This window comes from Borostomias antarcticus (genome assembly GCF_949987555.1).
Source record: "Borostomias antarcticus genome assembly, chromosome: 5".
NCBI classification, from domain to species: domain Eukaryota; kingdom Metazoa; phylum Chordata; class Actinopteri; order Stomiiformes; family Stomiidae; genus Borostomias; species Borostomias antarcticus.
Genome location: NC_140238.1, coordinates 29,690,023 through 29,705,022, shown reverse-complemented (window position 1 = coordinate 29,705,022; position 15,000 = coordinate 29,690,023). Strand labels below are relative to the sequence as shown.

Genomic DNA, 15,000 nt, shown 5'->3' with positions numbered 1-15,000 from the left:
GCGCTTAAACTACGACCGCAAAGAGCTGGAGAGGAGGAGAGACGACAGCCAGCACCAGAACAAAGGTGGGTTCCCCCCGCTCGGTTCCACCCTCCATTCACCTCAACAAAGACACGTTCTGTGTAGTTCGGGCGCTGGAATCATTTACATTTTAGTCATTTTTAGCGGACGCTTTTAACCAAAGAGACTTACAATAAGCGCATTTGTCAAGTAAACGGACTGTACATCCCAGTCATCGTCAGTACCCAGATAGCAAGCGGATGTGTAATGATTCTGGGCCATATATGGGCCGGAACTAAGCCACAAGGGCCAGATCTGGCCTGTATATGGCCCAGATCCGCTTGCTATCTGGGTAAGGTCTTCTGTAAGAACAAGGGGCATCAGCAGTCACAGTGCTAGATCACACATAGACATGTGAGGGTTAGGGGTTAGGTGTTTGTGTGTGTGGGGGGGGGGGGGTACAAACTCAGGTTGGGGTAAGGGATACAGGGAAGATTTTTGTTGTTGTTGTTGTTTTTATCATATGCACACATAGATGTACCAAACGTTGAAGTAATAAGTACGCTTTATAGTATGCGCTTTAAAGTATTCATATCCCTTTACTTTTCCCCCATTTTGTTATGTTACAGCCTTATTACAAAATGGATTACTTTTTTTTTCTCTCAAAATTTAACACAGAATACCCCATAATGGCAAAGTGAAAAACGTTTTTTAGGAATGTTTGCAAATGCATTTAAAAAAAAAAAAAAAATGTACATAAGTATTCACTCCCTTTGCTATGACACTCAAAATTGAGCTCAGGTGCATCCTGTTTCCAGTATCCCAGAGATGTTTTTACAACTTGATTGGAGTCCACCTGTTTTAAATTCAATTTATTGGACATGATTTTGAAATGCACACACCTATCTATACAAAAACCCACAGTTGACCGTGCATGCCAGAGCACAAACCAAGCCAGGAAGTCGAATGAATTGTCTGTAGACCTTCGATACAGGATTGTATCGAGGCACAGATCTGGGGAAGGGTAGAAAAACAAATCTGCAGTATTGAAGGTCGCGAAGAGCACAGTGGTCTCCATCATCCGTAAATGAAAGAAGTTTATAATAGGACAACAACCCGAAGCACACAGCCAAAAGAACAAAGGAGTGGCTTCGGGGACAAGTCTGTGAATGTCCTTGAGTGGCCCAGCCAGAGCCCAGACTTGAACCCGATTGAACATCTCTGGAGAGACCTGAAAATAGCTGTGCAGCCACGCTCCCCATTAAACCTGACAGAGCTTGAGAGGATCTGCAGAGAAGAATGGGAGGAACTGCCAAGTTTGTGCCAAGCTTGTAGCATCATACTCAAGAAAACATGAGGCTGTAATTGCTGCCAAAAGTGCTTCAACAAAGTATTGAGTAAAGGGTGTGAATACATATGCACATGTGATATTTTAGCGTTTTATTTGTAATAAATTAGCAACAATTATTTTATTTTTTTATTAATTTGTCATTATGGAGTATTGTGTGTATTTTGAGGGGGAAAAAAGAATTGAATACATCATGGAATAAAGCTGTTCCATAATGTAACATAACATAACAAAATGTGGAAAAAGGATATGAATTCTTTCCAGATGCACTGTAAGTAACGAGGAGCCCTGGCGTTCTTGAGTCTCTTGCGAAAGACGGGTCTGCCGTCCTGAGCGCGCTCTTGAACTTTGAAAGGATTTTAGATTTTCTACACTAAGCAGTGGCTATAAAAGTAGAGTGTGTGATATGGCTTTGCTCGTAAGCATCAGCGTTTTATGACGACCTCTGACCCCCTCGCCGGCCCCCCCGGCTCCGTCCCCCCCTCCGTCCAGATGTGATGGTGTGGTCCAACGAGCGCGTGATGTGCTGGGTCCAGACCATCGGGCTGAAGGAGTACGCCGACAACCTCACCGAGAGCGGCGTCCATGGCGCCCTGCTGGCCCTGGACGACACCTTCGACTACTGCGACCTGGCCCTGCTGCTGCAGATACCCAATCAGAACGTGCAGGTACGCCGCGCGACCAATCAGAATGTGCGGGTATGCCGCGCGACCAATCAGAACACGCGACGGTGTAAAAACCAAGCCTTATCCAACCCTCTAATCAGAACCCACAGATACACACCAGATTCACCTAACCCTCCGATCGGAGAGCACCGTTACGAACCAGCCTCACCTAACTCCCACCAAACAAACCTTTCATGGCAATTATGATATTCCAATAAGAAGACTGGGTTGTGTATTTATAAACACCTGAAGTGACCAACTTTGAGTTAACCCTAAGCCCCTCCTCTTTCTCTGCTGTAGGCCAGACAGCTCCTGGAACAGGAGTACAACTCCCTCATCTCCATGGGAACAGAGCGAAGGCCTGACGAGGTCAGTATACTGTTGTCCGTGTCCTTCATGTGCGAGGAGAAAAAAACATACTTGCTCTGACCTCTGCCACCCCCTCTTCTCTCTGTTCTCTCTCTCTCTCTCTCTCTCTCTCCTCAGGATGGAACTAAGACGTTCTCTCGTTCGCCCTCCTGGAGGAAGATGTTCAGAGAGAAGGACCTGAGGGGGGTGACCTCCGACTCCTCGGAGACCCTGCCCGCCAACTTCCGTGCCTCAGCCATCTCCACCCCCTCCGTGACCCTCCGAAAGGTTCAGAGCGACGGTGAGCGCGACCCCGTGACCCCGCCCCTCTCACCTCCGACATCTCCCTTTAGACATGCTCTCGCGTTCTCATCGGGTCCACTTCTTAAGCCCTTAAAGGCTTCTTTCATATTAACCCTCGACATTCCTCACTTAAGACGATTTGTCACGCCTTGCTGCTCGGTTGGAGGCTGTTCTTAAGTCACAGAAGTGTAGAACCCATGCTAGGGACATGGCCTGACGTATTACTCCCAAGATTGTGTTGGTCAGGTGCTACTGCAACGCCCCACTGCACCCTGGGTCTACTCTCGTATACTCATTTATCTGCGTACTTGAGGAAGCGCACATTTACTCAGTTATGTAAGAGGTGCAATGCAACACTCGTGTCACACATGCTCTGAAAATAGTTTGTCCCATAGTTCTACAGTAGCACTCTGTTATTACGGTGTTGTTGTGATATGGGAATATGTCTGGATCGCCCCGTGTGACGTATGTTTTAAGAAGGCACGGGAGTCAAAATAGAGAATAGAGCAACGCTAGTCCATTATCCGCCATCCATCTCCTTAATAATGATGCTTGTAGAAGGTCAAGGTTATTTAGACGTTGTAATAATGTCTCTCTCACTCCCTCTCCTTCTCTCCTTCTCTCTCTCTCTCGCTCTCTTTTTCTGGCACAGCCAGCTCAGGGGCCCGAGGGGAGTCAGCCTCAGTGAGGACCTACTCCTGCTAGGAGGACTCTGAGGTGAAAAACATGGCTACCGACTCGTGAACTGTGTTGTAGTTAGTACCACTGTAAAGTCTTTGGGCCTGTGTAGTAACCCCAGGCACAGGTACCGTCGCTGTAGGCATGCGCTGTGCACGTTCAAGTAGTTCAACTTGTTTTTGGAGTCACGTTGTCTGTCACGCTCGTTCGCTGTGGTGGATCGGAACAGAAGTTCCGTGTGGGAGGAGGTCACGTAGGGGCCCGGTCGACTCTGCTCTGCCGATCTGGGCTGAGGCGAGGGTTTGAAAGCGTGGGTTCTTAATCCTGTGTCTCCTCAGGGCGCCGGCTGCATCAGGACTGAACTAACCTCACAACTCATCCACGGCAGAGAGAAGCAATGAATATAACCATTTCCTTAATCTAAATCTATTGGTCTGACCGTTCTGCAATAACAGAAGTCCAGAGAAGAGGGATACAGAAGAAGAAGAACAAGAAGAACAAGAAGAAAGGGAAAAAGACATGAAGAATGTATGATATATTGTCAGAACAGACGTACGTGGAACGATGGGACAGGGGTCGACTGTTATATTTCTCTCTTTCTTTGTGTCTTCTCTTTCTCTGTGTGTGACTGTGTTGTGGAGTTGTGCGCTGACAGGACAAAATGGTGTCCGACGTCAGCCGTTGTGGCCCTATCCTTGGCTTCTACGGTGCTGTCAGGGGTATCCCTAAGTGTCCCCCAATTCGTCCAAATGGTGTAGTAAAATATGTCCCCGTTCAGGCCGCCATTTTAAGCCGCGGCCACATCAGAGGGGCCGGCCGTGTCTGGCTTCGCGGCCCGTCTATTGGCACCGTGAAAGCCGAGAGCCCCAGGCTGAGTAATCTCCCCATTGAAGGGAGTCTATTATAGAGATCAAAGGCCAAGCCACAGCAGAGGAGATGAGATGAGATGGGGGGGGGGGGGGGGGGGGGGGCACATAGAGGCATTGTGTTAAAAACGCCTGTGATGTCATTTAGCAGTTAGCAGGAATCTTTAAAGTCAGTCGAGGCATGGTGTGTGGGTGACCGACGGAGGGGCGGGGCTACATCCCACCGGCCTCCACAGCCCTGGGTCAGGGGCCTCTAGATGTGGTCTTCCTTCAGGACCTTAACCACCAGCTCAGGTTCTCGGGGGGGGGGGGGTAACCCTGGCAGGCCACATGAAAGGCGACAAGAGAGATAAAACAGTCCCGATTGACCAGAGAGGAAGGGGCCAGGGTGCTAGTCGATCACGAGCCGCACACAAGCCATAACAGAATCCAGGAGTCGCAGGGAGGACGACGACCAGGGCCTAGAGAGAAGAACAAGGCGTGGCTGGGCAAGTCAAGGGAACGTTTAACCTCTGTGTTTACAATGCATGTCAAACAACCAAGATGACAATGAACTCAACCTTTGGGGATGAAGATGATACGAACTGAAAAAGACAAAAAAAGATAATTGTATTATACGCCGACGTGAGGGGGAGCCTGGGGATCAATTTGTAAAATGTGTGTATTTTCAGTTGTATTTTTTATTTTTTATGATAACTATATTTATTTTCTTTATGTATGTATTGAATAACTGTATAATGTACATGTTGATTTACTTAATTCTGACTTACTTGATTTGAACTAGTTTTAAAAGTCGATATGAACATGGTGATTCAAATACGCTACTCTATGTGTACATTTTGAAAAACAAAATTGTGCTATGATTTAAAACAAACAAAAAATATCCATGATGAAAATGATAGTAATACAAATTGAACATAACATCTGGAAAATAAACAATAATAATGATGTTGATAAAATAAAAAATAAACGGGTCCCTAATGTGGACCGTCAGATCATGCCACAGTGCCCATGTTCTCTGTGTCCAGGAGTGAATGTGTGAGCGAGGGGGGGGGGGGGGGGGGGGGACAGAGTTTGAGTCTTAGGACAGTCTTGTGTGTTTGTGGATGAACATACTGTACTTTATACTGTATGTAAACAGACGCTGACATGACAGCACTCATTCTTGCAGGAAGAATAGACAGTATTTTCGATGACGCAAATAAGAATCCTGAAAGAATGTATTACAGTTAATCTTTTACTCGGTGAATTAAGAAACAGTCCTTTATACGTACATATAACATTATCAAAAGAGTCAGTTGTATAAATAGGAAGTACTGCGTACACAGAACCGGAGTCTTTGTGGTGGAATTGGACACGCTAGTCGCTGGGATGGGCTTCGGCAGGAGAACGACTCCAGTGTCATTCGTGGAAAACATCTGGTAGATTGAGTGGAGGTCAAGGAGGTTTTGTTGTCTCGTAGTAGGGGGGCGGAGATGATGAAGGCAGGCTTGCGGTCACTACACTCACAACACCGACAGCATGGCTGCCATCACACACACCTCTGAGCACGCTGTAGGCACACACACACACACACCATGGCTACATTCTCCGCTACACTTTCCTATGAAGGTGATCGGTTGAGCGTTCACACAGGGGAACACAGGACCCTCGATACCATAGAACATAGAGCAGTATAACCTTCGGTCACTAGGTGGCGCTCCTTCCTTAGCCAATCAGAGCAGACCACTGGAATCACATAAACATAAACCATGGCGACCATCGTACCATGAGCCTTTCTATAAATATACACAGATATACTTTTATACATAAACGCATACCGTTCACATATTGTACTCATATAAAGAAATATATTAATATCAAACACATACTCATGCTTACGTACTAATCAACAATAACTTACATAATGTATAGTATGAAAACACTTTTTTTTTTTTAAACAGTACTTTTATAAAATCACTATCTTGATATATTCATTTTTCCCTAAGCTCTAGTATTGAGGTTTCCTTGTTTTAGTGTAGTCTCCATCTCGGGGGGCTGTGAGGAGGAGAGGACGAGATCTGAGAGAACGAGGGATGAAGGAGGGAGAGAAGTTGGCGTGGCGAGTGGAAGAAAAGCAGCGCCTCACGTAGTTGGCGAGGATCGTCACCTCGCATAATTAAGGAACGGAGTCTAGACGACGTGGGGTGGGGGGGTTTAGACATAAACCAAACGCTCTCTCTGCCAGCCTCCCTCCACTCTCTTCCTCTCCTCCTCTCCTCTCGTCCTCTCCTCTCCTCCTCCCCCTCGCCTCCTACCCCCTCCCTGCCAGCTGCCTGTTCACCCTGGACAGTAGCACGCACACGCAGGACGAGTCGATGCGGATCCACCTCCAGCCCATCCTGTTGCTGGCGTCCTTGGTGAGCGCTCGGACGTACGACTGCTTGGCCTTGCACTCGCTCACCCACTGTCTCTTGTCCACCCCCCGGCAGGTGGCCCCGGCCACGCCCATGGGCTCCGGGCCGCTCCCCTTGCCCCCCGCCGCCCTGGACCCCCGCTGTGCCGCCGCTGCCGCCGCCGCCGCCACCTCCCTGGGCGGCTCCCTGCGGCAGCGTGTCTCGTAGAAGTACTGCTTGAGCGGCCCGGTCAGCGTCTGGATCTCCGGCAGGATGGTGACGGTCCGACCGTTGGAGTCGACGGCCGTCTTCTTGTCCGTCACCCACACGCTCTCCATGTCGCACACCGCCTTCTCGCCGGTCCTGGCGGAGGTCGGGTGCGAGCGCCGGTGCCTGGCGGCGGGCCGCGGGGCCTCGCTGGCGCCGGAGGGGACGGGGGCGTCCGGGGCCTCCCGGTCCGTCTCCCTGTCCCCGTGGCCCTCGATGTGTCCGTCCGCGTCCCCCGCCTCGTTCTGCTCCTCCCCTTCCTCCTCCTCCTCCTCCTCCCCCACCTCCTCCTCCCCCAGCATGCCTGACTCCAGCATGAGGAGGAGGGGGGGGTGGTCGGGCGGGGAGGGCGAGGGGGAGAACAGGACCCGAGGGTGGGCGTCTAAAAGCAGCAGCTCGTCCTCCTCTCGCGAGCCCTCCGGAACCTTCCCCAGGCCCACTCCCCTGCTCTCCGCTCCGGTCCGCTGATGTTCTGTCAGGCCGGCGCCGGGAGCCCCACTCGGGGACCCCCCCGCGGGTCTAATCGCGTTCCCCTCAGTCCTGCTATCCGGAGAGGAACGAGGACCGGGGTCTCCGTCCCCTCCCCCCCTGCCGCTGTCAGATTTGTAGTCCTCCGGCACGTGGTTATCCTGGGAGTTGTAGTCCTTCTGACCGCCGCTGACAGTCCTGAGCTGTCCTACTCCAACGTCACTATTGACATTTAAACTGATGCTGTTTGTGTTCTCACTGTGGACCTCCTCGCCCACAGGGGGGTCAGCGAGGCCATTATCCTGACCTGCCGTGCCGAGGTCAAGTGTGCTGGTGTCTGTGCCGGAGACAGCGGTGTTGTTGTGGTCCTCGAGCGAGGAGGCATGACCGCGGGAGTCGAGGTCCGTGGGCGCGCGAGCGGGAGCCGTGAGGTTGCCTGTCGGGCGACGGTACGGGTCATCGACGTTCTCTCCGTGGTTGTCGGGGCTTCTGCCGGGCTCCGTCGTCGCGGCAACGATTCTGGCCACAGGGCTGTGAGGGAAGGGCAGGGCCGAGGCGATCACCATGGCAACCAGGGGAAGCCAGTGCATCACTCCCAAGACGTATCAACTGGTGGTGAGGAGAAGGGGGGAGACACGGAGACAGAAAGGATTGTTATTTTAACCGGACTAAATAGTGCTCACAGTTTTTACTGCTGTAAAAGGGTAAAACGAGCCTTTTACTGGCTAACTGTGGCTTTATCTCACAACACTTTGGTTAACTCGTCAACACTGTAAATGAGGGAAACCTCGCTTTACGAGTATAGTTAGAGGTTAGAAATAATGCCATAACTGTGGAGATTAACCTTTATCATCTTGGCATAAGACGTGGAAAATAGGAGAAACTGAGACAGGAAGGTCACTGTCTTTCACTATGTGAATGTAACAATGAACATGCTGTCGATTCTGCTGCCTGCTCAGTTGACCTTCGAGAAGAGTTACTAAAGTCGTGGTATGTGTGCAGAGACTGCAGACTGCAGAGTGCCGTACGACTGCCAAAGGGAGTTGATTAAAACACAAACAGGGTCAGGAATAGACACAAACAAGGGATGAGTGCTTGGGTTTTGTCCATAAATGAAAAAACAGCCTTAGTTCAACTCTTTTAAGGGTATGAAACTTCCCAATTCGCTCAGAGCCTGGAGCGATTAACAGATGTGACTTGCAGTCTGTTCAAAACAAACACTTGGCAAACTAAACAGTGTGAGACCCGCTTAGGGACACCTCAGTTATTCCACCTCACCAGACCTGGGCTCAAACTGGAGGTGCAGCTGGTTGGGTTGGGTCTGCACATTTGGGACGGTTGAAATGGTTCCAAAACAACAAGGACAAATGATGTACAACAAAACCTCAACCCAGGTCAGAGAGCTGAGATGCTGTGCTTTTATTGACGTGTACCTTCCAGCTTTTCATTGTACATGGTAGAGGTCGGCCAATAGTGGATTTTTAAAGGCTGATATAATAACGATAGTTTGGAGCAGGAAGAAGACGATAGCCAATTAACCGTCTGATAGCAAAAAAAAGAAGAAAAAATTGCCACTGTCAAATAAATTAAATACCTAAATAAATAAATATGGACCAACAAACTTAATGTAGGACAAAAAGCAAAGAGTAATGAAAACTCAGAGGGAACAGTCCATTTTTAATAGATAAAATGTATATTCAAATGTAACGGAACATACTTAAGTGTGATTTGGTGGATTAGGCCTACATCGTTTGAATATGGTCTATGTACAATGGAGGTGGAGGCTGCGCAGTCATCGGCCACTATCGAAGATCAGTTCAGCAGATAACAATAGCTTTAAAATCATCCTATCAGCACTGATTAATCAGCATAACCGATTAATCGGCAAAACTGATTAATCGGTCGACCTCTAGTACATGGTAACCGCATCTTCTACATACAGTATCACAAATGAACCTTAAACTTTGAGCAGAGGGCAAATGTCTCTTCCATCCATGGCTCTGATTCCATCAGCCTCTTCAAAATCCATCTAAAAACGCATCTCTTCAGACGGGCCTTCCCCCGCACCGCCAGGGTTCAGAGCAGCGCTATTCCGTAGTTGTTTTTAGTCCCTTTTTATTTTCACTTGATCTTTTTTACTTTGCTCTTTTATTAAGTAGGTATTAAGTACAGTACAGTGTACAGTGTAAGTACAGTACAGTGTCCTTGAGTTTGAGAAAGGTGCCTTTTATATCCAATGTATTATTATTATTATTATTATTATTATTATTATTAACAGTAGTAGTAGTAGTAGTAGTAGCAGCAGTATTACATTTCTTCTCAGTATATTACAATAATAATCTGAAGATGATTATTGATGAGGATAGATCCAGGGAGCATAACTGGCGTAGCTCGTCTACAGGGTTTCCCCCACTTCCTGTGAGTGACCTGTGACAACATGCCTTCTTCAGGTGCGGGAACACACGCCACCCCTGTTAATTGTCACATATCAAGTACCAGTGTGTGACACGCCAGTCACATACTTCAGAGATAAAGACGTTTCCTTGCAGAGAGTGTGCGTGTGGCCACCTCCCATACACAGAGTAGCAGAAGACAACCCTAAGGCGCCTCCAAGTGTCAACTTTGTTAGCTACTGGTCTGAATGGGGGGAGAGGAGCATTTTGAAAGTTAGAAAAAAAAAGTGGAATGCATAGAATGTCAGAGATGTGGGTTTACAGGGAAGGCTCCTTCTAGGTGTCCCCCAGGCAGTGGAGAGAGAGAGAGAGAGAGAGAGAGGGAGATGACATTTGCCTGGCATGTTCACACCCTGGGCACAATACAGCTGTAGAAGCGCTGCAGAGGTGCGATGACGCATCACTCGAGAATCCTCCCTTGCTGTGAGCACATCAAAGCATTTCCTGCTTTCCCTGCCCCTGCTACTGATTGGCACGGAGGGGCCGCCAAAACAACACACAACTGTGTTAAATGCAAATGAGGTGTTAGTAGTAGCCCAGTAGTAGCCCAGCCTACAGACACACAGCAGGTGGGGGGGGCAGCAGCGCAACACTGTCAAAATACAGATGAACCCTAAGCGTTAGGAGAACGCTCTCTTCAGACAGGCAGAGGAAAACACTGGGTCCACTGCTGAGAGACTAGGATGGTAGGGAGGTAGTAGTACGGAAGAGCATTAGGGCCAACAGTGGAGTTTTTTTTTTTTTTTTTTAAAGCTTCTGAGTTTTTTTCTCAGAAATTCTGACTTTAATCTCAGAAATTCTGACTTTAATCTCAGAAATTCTGAGTTTTTTTCTCAGAAATTCTGACTTTAATCTCAGAAATTCTGACTTTAATCTCAGAAGTTATTTCTGACTTTTTTCTCAGAAATTCTGACTTTAATCTCAGAAATTCTGAGTTTTTTTCTGAGAAATTCTGACTTTAAAGTCAGAAATTCTGACTTTAAACTCAGAAGCTTAAAAAAATAATAAACTCAGTTGTTGGCCCTAATGCTCTTCCGTAGTGATAGGCCAAGACCGTCAACAAAAGGTTGCATGTATACATATAGGCTATGCGCGCGTGGGTAGGTGGGGGGGTAGTGCCTCAGGCTGTATCTTCTGTGAAGTTACGCTGGCAGTTAGGATATCTTTTATTCGACACACATACACCGGGCAGGCCGACACACGTGCCGGACACGGTATCAGTTCTTTCTCTGCGGCACGGCAGCACTTCATCTTCACGCTACATTTGCCACAAATCATACGCGCCATTTACGCTCTGGGCAAGGCCAGACACGGACCGCCACCGTCCTCCGCCGTCTGGACACGACCTAAACACCCCAAGAACACCGTCCCAACCAGACAAACATCCCAAACGCTCTCCAAACGAATACACCAGTCTACCAAACACTTACTTCATACTCTCCAAACTAGGAGAGAATTTATTCAACCAACAGGTAAAATGACTCATGAATCCTAAAACACAACAGGTGGTTAAGAACCAAGACTGCTATCTTCAGACGTGCGTGACTGAGACAGCTGTGGGACGAACTGCTATACTGGCACTTGGTTTACTGATTTTAAACTATTACATCTGGGTTAAAGTGAAGACATGCTGTGTGGAGTAGCCTACTGTATCTATTGTATTCATATTTTGCTACTCTTGCACGTTGGCTTCAGCAGTAGGCTAGATACGCTCTTTCACTTGTTTAGAAAGGAGATGCACTTGTGAGTTCTGGCGAGTAGTAGAGGTAGGCTAGGCCTACGATGACTAGCTACCTACGTTAAATGCAATTCTTTGTGGCTCGCTTTGGGTGAAAGGGTCTGCTAAATGACTGATGAAATGGGGAGGGAGTAAGGTGGGGTGGGGTAGATGGACGGAGAAGAGAAGTAGGCTATGGAGGAAAGGGTGGCTCGTCTCAGGAAACGGTTAACATGCCATAAAAGCCTACTCCACACCTGGCAGGCTACTGTGCAATTACCCTGTTCGGCTAATCCGCCTCTTGCGAGATACCAAAGTATAATGTCTCAAACGCAGTCTGGATTATCCTGTCTTTGAAGTCACGTAACTCTTTTGACATGTGTGCTCTGGGGCCATGTGGGTTGACCCTGGTGGTCAGTACCAAATTATGCTTTGTAATACCCAGCTCATCTTTCATCTACCGGCCAAATATAGGCGCCCTCGGTCGGTCTTGACGTGAAGGTAGACCCAGGCCAGACGAGTCAGTGAAATACCCACTGAGCAAAGACACGTCTAAAAGACGTCTTTTAGATGTCTTTTTTTTACTTTTTCGGACGTCCAAAGACATCCAATTAGGAGCCAGAATGAATGTTTTTTTTTAACGTTCAGATATTGAACCCGTTTTGCACGTCCACAGACGTCTTAGAGGGGTCCAAGCCAGACGTTTGAATATTGAGGGGTCCAGCAGATGTACAAATGGGGTTCTGGACCAACGGACGTTATTAAGACATGATCTGAACGTCTCCCTGACGTTGCGTGTTTGCTGGGTAGGTGACGGGACAGCAGCATTGCTGTGACACCTGCTGTGTGGCAAGGAAAACACTGGAGGTAAATGTTTGTCTTTGTTTTATGCGCTGGACCTGAATGGGCTGCATGGCCTGGCTCTCACGTGTGTTCATTTACAGTTTGAGCTGTCCCACTGCGCAAACACCCCATTAATTCCAGCTCTGATTGTTTCATGCCACGCTCGAACCCACACCTAGCCTACTGTACCTACGCTCTCTCTCTTTCTCACACGCATGCACACACACACACACACACACACATACACACACACACACACACACACACACACACACACACACACACACACAATATTTTGCCTTGAGTCTGTGCACAGCTCCACCAGTTTCCCATACCTCACGAACACACGCACAGACACATTCACATCAGAATAAATTTGGGGAGTCATGTATAGGCTTTTCCCACATGCTACCGGCCGGACGTCAACGTGTGTAAACTTCAACTGCGCTCGAGGCTTTGTGGCAGCTCTCACTTGATCAACATCCAAAGAAAACAATTCGACTGAATACACTGGAAAGCAAATCATTTTTATCACCGTGATCTGAAACAACCGGATATTATGATAGTCTAACCAGTCAGGTCAGGCATGTTCATGAAAATAACGCCTACAATAGCCTACCACATAGTAAAAGTTGCCGTAGCTATCTATTTACATAGCCTACCGTTTAGGTGAGATCCGGACCACGCGTCCTTCCAGCTGACAACACATTGATTATTGGAGACGAGGAAAGTTGTCCAAATGGTAAAACTCTCAAACTAGTTATTAAAATTAACAAATAAATTAAATACTCAATTCACAATAATTGTCATCATCACTTTAGGTTGTGTGCTCTTTCAGTTACCCATGTCAAGTCCAAATTCGCCAAGACAAACTAAAAAAACTCCGTCCTGGTTGTGCTTCAGTGGATTATTCATAGGCTACTGCCATATGTGGTTTAACCTAATTGAGATCTTCCAGACGCTGATCATATTCCAGACAAGAACACGATATGAACAAACTCGACATATGGAGATATCAAATTGCCGACAGCGATCTGAGAACGGCGAAACATAAAAAAAAGTTGTTAAAATGCTTGAAGTTCTGCTAAAATCCGCCTGTGCGCGATCGCCTCTGGTTGGTTGTGAGTTGGAAAGAGCGAAGACAAGACGGGGCGTTTTTTTCAAGGGGCATACAGAGGGGAAGAGCTCCGTCGAAACGAGTAAAGAAAAAAAAAAATTAGGACGAGGAACATCTGTGAGAGTAGCCTAGACTAAGTTTCCTTAACACATACGCTTATGGCTACAGCATACTGTAAGTGAAGCATCCCAAAGTAGCCTAGTTGAGACTCGAGCTTAAATCATCATAAATCACCCGTCATTAGCTAAGGCCTACCGCGGTGATGGTTTTGAGATGTGCATGTCGGCTGTAATTCACCTTTATCTCCTCTTATCCTATCCACTCCGCCCCTCCTGGAAATTCGTTGACTACGGATTCCTTTTATTTGCTCTTGATCATGATGTAGCCTGTTGTGGTGAGAGGGATGCTGTAGGGGGCTATTAGCGTAATCGTCCTTGTTTCTATCTTGAAATTACTGATTTACACCAATGAGATTGATTGATTTATTTGATCTTTCCTCTGACAGAGGCGGGAAGTCTGACAAGGCCTCCAGCACGTGAGGGTCTGTAGGCCCACTGCATGACGGGTAGGCTATACTGTAGCTAGGCAGAAAGTCATGGTGGAGACTGACGAGGGGGCTTGTATGTATAGCTGATAGTTTGCAGTCTGAGTAATGGCCCAAGGAAGAAACGGAAATTACATGTAGGCCCATAGGCACATGGAAAACTCAGTGGAGCTCAAGTATTGACAGTTAATCAACAGAGTGGGGGAGTGTGTGAGATCTGTTGACCTTTGGGAGCAGCTATAGGTTCACCTTGAATGGTCTCGTTGAAAATGAGTGAGTCTCTTGCCTTTGCCTTCTCTCTCGCTCACGCACGCACACACACACACACACACACACACACACACACACACACTATCTCTCTATCCCCCTCTTTCTCTCCCCCCTCTCTTTCTCTCTCTATCCCTCTCTCTCCCTCCCACCCTCTCTCCCTCTCCCCCCTCTCTCACACAGTATATCTCTCTCTTTCTGTCTCTCTCTCCCCCCCTTTCTCCCCCCTCTCTCACACACTATCTCTCTCTCTCGCCCCCTCACACACTCTATCTCTTTCTTTGCTTTACCAAGTAGTGGTTTCCATCTCACCAAAACCCTTTCCCCCTGAATGTTTAAAAAGATGAAAGGATAAGTAAAAGAAAGGAGACAAAGGAGGAGAGGGTTGTGTTACAACCAACCCTGCCCCTGTGAGACTGCCCATGAAAGAGTTTTGGGATGGGAGAGATAGAGACAGAAGGGGAGACAGAGAAAGAAGGGGTAGGTAGTGAAAAGAGGTTTTCAAACTCCCAACAGCTAAACGGGTCAGCTCTTTAGTGAGACTGGCTGAAATGCAGCGCTCGCTCAAAAATGGAGGCACTTAACACTGTCAGTACCCTCGGAGCTAAACGAGTGTTGACATATCACACTCGGTGACAGACTGGTGCTTTATCTCTAACACACACAAACACACACACGTCCACTCTCACTAACACACACACACACACACATAAACATGCACACACATGCATGTACACACAC

The 15,000-nt window shown here is 47.8% G+C and overlaps 1 protein-coding gene across 1 annotated transcript in view; it reads left to right on the top strand.

The window, feature by feature from the left end:
- Positions 1 to 3,802, top strand: part of ppfia3 (PTPRF interacting protein alpha 3) — a gene marked incomplete at its 5' end in the record, with an annotated part of 22,238 nt that extends 18,436 nt beyond the window's left edge. Inside the window, 6 exon segments of the mRNA XM_084437588.1 lie at positions 1 to 65; positions 1,841 to 2,016; positions 2,314 to 2,382; positions 2,500 to 2,662; positions 3,317 to 3,381; positions 3,681 to 3,802. The exon segment at positions 1 to 65 is cut by the window's left edge and continues 33 nt beyond it. Coding sequence (XP_084293714.1) covers positions 1 to 65; positions 1,841 to 2,016; positions 2,314 to 2,382; positions 2,500 to 2,662; positions 3,317 to 3,369 — 526 coding nt within the window. The 3' untranslated portion in view covers positions 3,370 to 3,381; positions 3,681 to 3,802.
- Positions 3,803 to 15,000: the final 11,198 nt, after the last annotated feature.